At 45.5% G+C, this 8,299-nt stretch overlaps 1 protein-coding gene across 1 annotated transcript in view; it reads right to left on the bottom strand.

Annotated features, from left to right (window-relative positions):
* Positions 1 to 811: 811 nt before the first annotated feature.
* The window catches only part of LOC134459183 (bestrophin-3-like), a 21,921-nt gene continuing 14,433 nt past the window's right edge, over positions 812 to 8,299 (bottom strand). Inside the window, exons 6-9 of the mRNA XM_063211463.1 lie at positions 5,962 to 6,114; positions 5,335 to 5,415; positions 4,803 to 4,954; positions 812 to 3,944 (exon numbers count right to left, since the gene is read on the bottom strand). Of these exons, the coding sequence (XP_063067533.1) occupies positions 3,041 to 3,944; positions 4,803 to 4,954; positions 5,335 to 5,415; positions 5,962 to 6,114 (1,290 nt within the window). The 3' untranslated portion in view covers positions 812 to 3,040. The remainder of the gene's footprint in view (positions 3,945 to 4,802; positions 4,955 to 5,334; positions 5,416 to 5,961; positions 6,115 to 8,299) is intronic.

The raw sequence follows: 8,299 nt of genomic DNA, 5'->3' as shown, positions 1-8,299 counted from the left end.
CATATTCACATACAGGCTCTGAAGGTTGCCATGCAAGGTGTCATTAACCAGGGTTCAGTTGTGCACCAAGTTGTGCACTCACGCACAAACACACACACACACACACATACACATACACACACACACCAGGGCTTGACATTCATTTTTTCACCCACTGTGGCTAGTGGTTTTACCGAGTCACTAGCCATTCCGGTATTCAACTAGCCACAGATTTTATATTGTTTCTTTTGTCTTTGTCATGATAGTGTACGTCGAACCTCAAAAGATGAGGTTCTAAAGCTGATTGTATAGCTTTCTACTTGGAAGAATATATAGCAAAGAGAAACTGAGTTCCTGAGCTTTTTCTTGAACTGAAATAAAAACAATTCATACACAAGGGGCAAACAACAGAATATAGGCTACTATGATGCGCATGTCATACCTAGGAATAAGCTGGCAGCCAAATTGGCTAGTGACACTAAAAGCATTACTAGCCAAAGCCAAGTTTTACCAGCATTTGGCCGGTTGGCAGGTGCCAGTGTCAAGCCCTGACACACACACACAAACACAAAACTAACAACAAAAAAGACCCCCCTAAAAATAAATTATATGGTTCTATACCCCCATCAGAGTTTCACTGGAGTTTAATTACTTGGTTTGTGAATATTGTTGTTTAGCTCATCTTTTCAGCAGCATTAATGTACCAGGAAGTTACATATGAAATGTGCTAGTGTATTCTATCACACTTCGTACAGTATATTTGGAAATTCTAGAATCTTAAATGTTGTAGAAGGCATTATTTTATAGAATGTTAACTCACTGTAATGACAACTTTCATTTTATTGACCAATCATCAAAAACTTCTTTTGTCACATTGAAGTTTTTAATATGCTACTACATAGCTTCAACACAGACACAGCCAGTAGAAACGTGACAAACGGTCAAATCATCATGCCAGAGTTATTATTATATGGACTGGGAGCGTGGGCAGACAGTAACTGAGCACTGCTACCAATTACTGTAGGAGGCAATCCCCAACACTAGAGGACAGTAGAAGGCAATGTGTAATTCAGGGGTGACCAAACTTCTCTGTTAGCAAGTGGCACACTGAAAACTGGAGTTTCCAAGGAGCCGGTGCATAAGGAAGAGCCCCTATTTCGAAACACCTTGAAGTGCAAAAACAGCAAAGCATTTCTTTCCAAGCCTGAGAAACTCTGTAGGCTGTCTCGTGCTACACTGTGTGATGAAGGAGCCATTAATAATATAAGACACACGTTCTGAAACGATCGCTGTGCAACGGATATAAAGCTTAATGTAAGGTGAATATAACTGGCCATTTCTTTTTTTAAAAGATAGTGTACATGAAAAACAGCAGAGGGACGCATTTGGCTCCTGGGCCTTATTTTGCCCACTCTTTCTTTAAGGTCCCGTGGCTCCAATTATCCCTTTCCCTTTTGATTTGGATTTTATTCCCCCAATAATTCACAGAGCTGAGATGGAACGAGCCAAAGCTGAAGACAAACAAGACAGACTATACGTTTATAAGTTACATTTTACTACTACTGCATCTGTATGTGGAAAAATGATTGGAGAAAATTGACCCATATGTTGTTGACCATCATTGCACAAAGGAAAACAATACAAAACGATACATAATGTAATAAATAGCCGGTAAAGTATGCAAAAGTGTACATGTATCAGTGGAAGTGAGTAGCCTATGATGAACCTGTCAGAAGTTCTTATCCACTACCGTGACCCAAAAGTCATGATGGACTCTCCCACCAATTAAAAAAAATGATATTCAGCGTGACCATAATTCAAAGGTTGTCGGCCCTCGAAAGTGTCCGAAACTGAGAGCAAGTCTGACCACAAATGCAGGCGGTAACAGTAATCCTTTGGGAACAAAACTGGGCTAAAAGATGCATTCTTCTTTATAGTAATACCCCCTTAAGAACTGCAACTTTTAACTTAGTAATAAAAAGACAATCTCACACAAAGAGTTTTGATCACAGGGGCCAAAGTCATTCACCTGACCAGGGGTGGGGTTTGAACCAAACATTGAAGATGCCAAAGGGCATATCAGGGGGTCCCAAACTTTACCATGACAAGCCCATATACCACTGGTATAATACCAGTAGATACCAGCCAAGGCCCCTCTTACATAGGTCATGCCACACATTTTTTCCTGTGCATCCCCTTTCACAACCATAGTCTATGTCTCTGTGTCAGTGCCCCATTGGGATATAAAATGTGAGCAATATAGTATGTTCAGAGATACAATAGATTATTGTAAAGCAGTTCGTAACTAACAGGAATATTGTTTAACTTATTTTTGTTTACTTTGGTGTACATTAACTGTATTTCATTTTGCTATACATTTTCTTCCAAAACTCCCCCAGGGGGTCCCTGCCCCCCACTTTGAAAACCACTGCACAATATTACCAAAACTATTCGCTAATCTCCCTTGACTCCCACATGAACTTAACTGCCATTCAGTTCCTGACCCAAAGGGTATGATACTGGTCCACCATTTGCAAAGTCCATAAAGACATGGATGATACAGGATGGTGTAGATGAACTTGACTGGCCTGCAGAGTCCTAACCTCAACCCAATAGAACACCTTTGGGTTGAATAAGAGCGGAGACTGATGGCCAGGCCTTCTTAACCAACATCAGTGTGTGACCTCACCATTGCACTTTTGGAAGAATGATCAGAAATTGCTATAAACACACTCCTCAACCTTGTGGACAGCCATCCCAGATGAACTGAATTGTAATTGCACCAAAAGGTCAACCAATCTCATATTGAACCCTTTGTGTTAGAAATGGGATGGCAGTCAAGGCAGGTTAGCGAGTACTTTTAGTAATATCGTGTAGAAACAGCAGCAACCAACTCCACATGACATAATGATCAGAGGCTTTGTGCACAGTCATAACGCCTGCTTTCAATATCCTCTACTGATATAAAGTCAGTTCACAAAAGTGGTTCAAACTGCCTGAGAATTCATTGAAGAAATATACCAGTTAAAACAGTCCAGGGAAAATGTCGATTGTGAAGATTTTAAATGCTCTTGCTGTTGTTCTGGTGTTCTCTCTGTGCTGTGTCGGTGCCCTTTAACCCCTGTGACCCGGAGGTGTCCGTGTGGGGGACTATGGGGTTCTCCTCCTGCTGAGGGCTCCCCAGGGGTGACTGGGACGGCGTTCCGACGTGCTGGGCCCTGCGCCTGCCCGAGAGCCGAGGACTGGGAGTGCGGGGAACGCCGTGGAGCGAGCTCCGGGACCCGGTGCGGGAGAGCTGGAAGGACAGCTGCCGCTTCCGCATGCGCTCTGTTGGAGAGGTCCAGCGGAACCTCCGGGGCCCCATGTCAGTGGGGGTGTAGCAAGCAGCCACGTCGTCCACCTCTGAGGCCTCCTTGCTGGGATTGCCTTCTACTTGAGACCCAGGCTTCATGGCCTCCCCTGGAATAGAGTAAGTGGGTGCATCACTAACACCGCCCTTCGGAAGGTCCTTCGTCTCGACCTCCGCAAACGATGCAGTGGTAGCCGTGCTGCTGTTATGGTCACTGCCCAGCGACGGAATGGTGATCACTACCTCGGGAACGTCCTGGAAGAGGGGTGGCCGCACCATCGTGTCAGGTGACGAAGGGGCGCTGTTGACCTCCTGGAGGGTGGCCAGTGTGTCCACGTGAGCGTGGGAGGGAGCATGAGGGGGGACACCCGGATGGAGGGGAGGTTTGTGGGGTACAGCGATGTCTTCGGGGACCCCCGGGTAGACACGGTGGTCAGGCACGAAGGGGAAGAAGCTAGGGATGTCACTGCTGTGGCGCTTTAAGGAGGGGCGTGCATGCATCAGGTCGGGGGGCTCCTGCACGCTCAGCAGGCGACGCACGCGACCCAACACGGACTCCTGCCGCCGTGGATCATGATGCGTCTCCACCTCCTCCGCCTGCAGGATCTCAGACAGCCTGGAGAAGCAGTGCACAGACCAGGGCACAATTACAGGATGTAGTGGAGCTACAGCTACAGCACCCAAACTGTACGTATTTCATGTAGCATAGTTAAAGGAGGTGTAGTGGAAGCGGTACAGGTGACTCTAGTGGACAGTGATGGCAACATGGATTCATTAGTTACAGACTACGGACACATATTCCAAATGACCTTGTTTTACCTGTCCATTCAACCAGCCAATCACCTGGCTAAAATTGGACAGGTAAAACAAGTCAGTTGGAATATGTGGTACTGGATTGTAACTAATGAATCCATTTGTCCATCACTGCTGGTTGAGTTGACAAAAATAGTACAAGGAGTGTCCTTTTTGGTGCAGCTGGGGTTGCCAGAGATCCAACTGTTTGCAAAACAAAAACCCTCAGTTACGTCATAACTATGGTATTATCATCATATTGTGAAATCAGGTAACAGCAAGATTAAAAAGCTGAAAACCACTGACAATGTGTAATGTGTTAGGACTAGTGATAGGCAAAGATGGATTAATGTGTTACTACAATCCAGTGCCACATATTCATTCATTCATTCATTCATTAATTCATTCATTCATTCATTCACATGATTTGGTTTTACCTGTCTAATTCAGCCAGGTGACTGTCTGGTTGAATGGTCAACTGGTTGAATTGGACAGGTAAAACCAGGTAATTTAGAGTACAGTGTGTGACACTGGGTTGCAACTAATTAATCCACTTTGCCCATCACTGGTTATGACACAGCAAAACACCCAGTTGACAATTCATGGAAATACAGGCATACCCACACCACAGGCAGTACAGTGTGAGCATGCATGCATACACGTGTGCGTGTCCTCTCCTCACCCCAGATCAGCGGTGGAGCCTAGGAAGGATGGGATACAGTAGTCTTCTGAGGCGACCGTGTAGGGCGGCCTGACGTCAGCCTCGTTCCAGTACATGTCCTTAGTCATTTGGGGCAGGTTCATGTGCATCTCATCCACGGCCATCAGAGACACCTGGTAGTGGACACACACACACACACACACACACACACACACACACACACACACACACACACACACACACACACACACACACACACACACACACACACACACACACACACACACACACACACATCAATATGTGCCTTTTCCACATGTAGCCTCATAATGCACCTATGGAACGCTGTAATAGCCATTGAAACGCTAACCACGACAGTACTACACTACTATGACATAACACAAGGCCTTTAGTAATGCACTACGATTTGGTCATTGCCATTGTGGTAACAGCAAATTTATAACGGTGTGTCTTAATGGGTTAAGAAGTATTATCATATGCGTGACTGTGTGAAAAGTCCATAGTAATGACAGAATAAAGCAAAGATACCAACCTGCAGGTTTCTGTCAATACACCAGTTGGCCTCAAAATCATCATCATCTTCTCCAAATGGATTGATGAGCTGCTCTGCCACCTACAGTCCAGCATGAAAAAATATTAAAATGTATTCAAATCACGCTGTAACCATCAAGCACTACTGCAAGCAATATCCATTACATCTACTATGTGTACTTCCATTGCTACCACTGTGACTATTACGACTAGTATTACTAGTACTACAAATGCTACTTCTGATGCTCCTATTAACTCCACCGTTTGTACTACTACACTGCTTCTACTACCACTACATTCAAGACTTAGAAGAAGCATCATGAATATGGTGCATCAAACACCCCATGACAATCAAAACGTTGTAAAATCACACTCTGCTCTTGCAGTATTGTTCTTTTGCGCTACTATAACTTCCTTGCATATTTCTAGCAAATTTGGTCAATGCTATAGGGTGGCACAATAGGCTTGATATTTTGAATGGCAGTGAATGGGCATTCAAGCTTATTGTGCCACAATTAGCTAAGAATTCACAAGGGAGTTAAGTTGTTGCAAAGGGAAAATTCTACTGAAGCAGAGCTGTGTTTTCAAACAGGGCATTTGATGCTCCCTAATAATGAATCCTACTGACCTTGAGCCACCCGGAGTAGAAGAAGAACTGCAGCAGAGTGAAGATGGGAACGTAGAGATCAAGGTCGTGACCTGGGTAGCCCCTCTCCGGGTCCAAAAACTGCCGTCCGATCAAGCAGGCCATGAAGAAGGTGTACACAGCCAACGTCACTACCTGAGAACACACATACAGAGAACTAGAGTTGTATAAAGTAGAAGTACTCTTGCAGATGTTAATCACAAGACCATGAAGAGTTGACCTTGTTAGGTCTGTCTTTACCATAACCGAATGTCACTTAATGACATAGTCGTGTTCATGACATTTCAAGAAGGTAGAGAATGCGCGCACATCAGTAGTACAGGTGCTGGACAAAATAAAGTAACTGAAGTAAATGATGGAAGGTTGACTTGAAAGGTTGCACTTGAAAAAGGACAAAGGTCCGAAACATCGTGCAAATAAATCACTGGGAGCATCAACAGTGTTGCGGACTTCCATCATTTACTTCATGTTTATGACATTGACATAATGTGTATGACAAATGGTTGCGTTACGACACTGTTATGACACTGTTATGTCATACTCATGACGCTGGCGAAATACAAGATTTCTATTGCCCATGTTGGATCAGGTGTCCTCATGACTAGTGAGTAGGACATACACACAGAGAAATGTGACATGATGATTTATACACACGCAGCAAGTGAAGATGAGGGCAGTCATAGGTAAGCGGTTAGGGTGACAAGTCAAAGTTCAACTGTATCCCAAAGGTAACCGGTTTGAGTCCTTAGCCACCAGATTGGTAGGGGGAGTAATGTGCTCTCTCCTATCCTCCTCCATGACTGAGGTACCCTGAGCATGGTAGCATCTATCCACACTGTTCCTTTGGGGCGCCGTTTGGGGCTGCCCCCTTGCACAGGTGAGGCATAAATGCAATTTCGTTGTGCTGTGGAGTGCTGTGTCACAATGGCAGTGGGAGTTTCCCAGGTGGGCTTTCAATATTATTGTGTCATAGTCATACATAGTCTACATAAGAGACCGGTTGCCCTCACCTCACACCTAATGAAAACTTTTGAACGAGTGCTGCTGCGCAACTTTCTCAAACCCCAGGTACGCCACGCACTGGATCCTCTGCAGTTCGCCTACCAAGAGAACGTGGGAGTGGAGGATGCAATCCTGTATCTTCTTCACAGGGTACATGTTTGACTTCTCCAGCGCATTCAACACCATACAACCACTGCTGCTGAGAGAGAAATTGGTGCGGATTGGAGTGCAGCCTAGCCTGGTGACCTGGATAACTGATTACCTCACAGAGCGGCCCCAGTTTGTGAGGATGGGTGACATAACATCGGAGACAGTGATTAGCAGCACAGGAGCGCCACAAGGAACGGTTCTCTCCCCCGTGCTCTTCACCCTGTATACCAATGACTTCAGCTACAATTCTGGGACATGTCACATGCAGAAGTTTTCAGATGACACTGCAATTGTGGGGTGTATAAGAGACGGTCAGGAAGAGGAGTACAGGGGATTGGTGGATGACTTTGTAGGATGGTGCCAAAACAATCAGCTGCACCTGAACACCACCAAAACCAAGGAAATGGTGATCGATTTCAGGCGCTCCACCCCGCCCTTGGTGCCTGTTTCTATTGGGGGAGAGAATGTGGAGACTGTCTGTACTTACAAGTACTTAGGAGTGCACCTTGACAATAAGCTGGACTGGTCCACAAATTCTGAAGCACTTTACAGGAAAGGTCAAAGCAGGCTCTATTTCCTAAGAAGGCTGAGGTCCTTCAATGTCTGCAGCCAACTTCTGCTTATGTTCTACCAGTCTGTCATGGCCAGTGTGCTCTTCTACGCTGTGACTTGCTGGGGTGGAAGCATTAGGAAGAGAGATGCTGCACGCCTTGACAGACTGGTGAGGAAGGCGGGGTCAGTGGTGGGCATGGAGCTGCAGTCACTCACCTCAACAGCTGAGAGCAGAACACTGAGCAGACTGGACTCTATTATGGACAATCAGCATCACCCCCAACGCCACCTAACGCCACCTTCACTAACCAACTGAGTCTGTTCAGTCACAGACTCCGTGCTTTCACCTGCAGGACAGACAGGCTAAGGAGGTCCTTTGTCCCTTGGGCCATTCAACTGTTTAACAGTATACAGAAGGACACTAAGAAGGACATCATTATTGGGGATTGGACTGCCTGAGATGCCAGAGCTGGCCCAGATCTGGAACCTCTTCATATGTGTGTGTGTGTCTGTGTGTCTGTGTGTGTCTGTGTTTGTTTTTATGTAGCTACTTGACACCTGAATTTCCCCCTGGGGATCAATAAAGTTTCTCTACTCTACTCTACTCTAAAGGTAA

This window comes from Engraulis encrasicolus, chromosome 12 (genome assembly GCF_034702125.1).
Source record: "Engraulis encrasicolus isolate BLACKSEA-1 chromosome 12, IST_EnEncr_1.0, whole genome shotgun sequence".
In the NCBI taxonomy this organism is placed as follows: Eukaryota; Metazoa; Chordata; class Actinopteri; order Clupeiformes; family Engraulidae; genus Engraulis; species Engraulis encrasicolus.
Note: the sequence above shows the minus strand (reverse complement) of the source record. Positions and strands in the feature narration are given on the sequence as shown.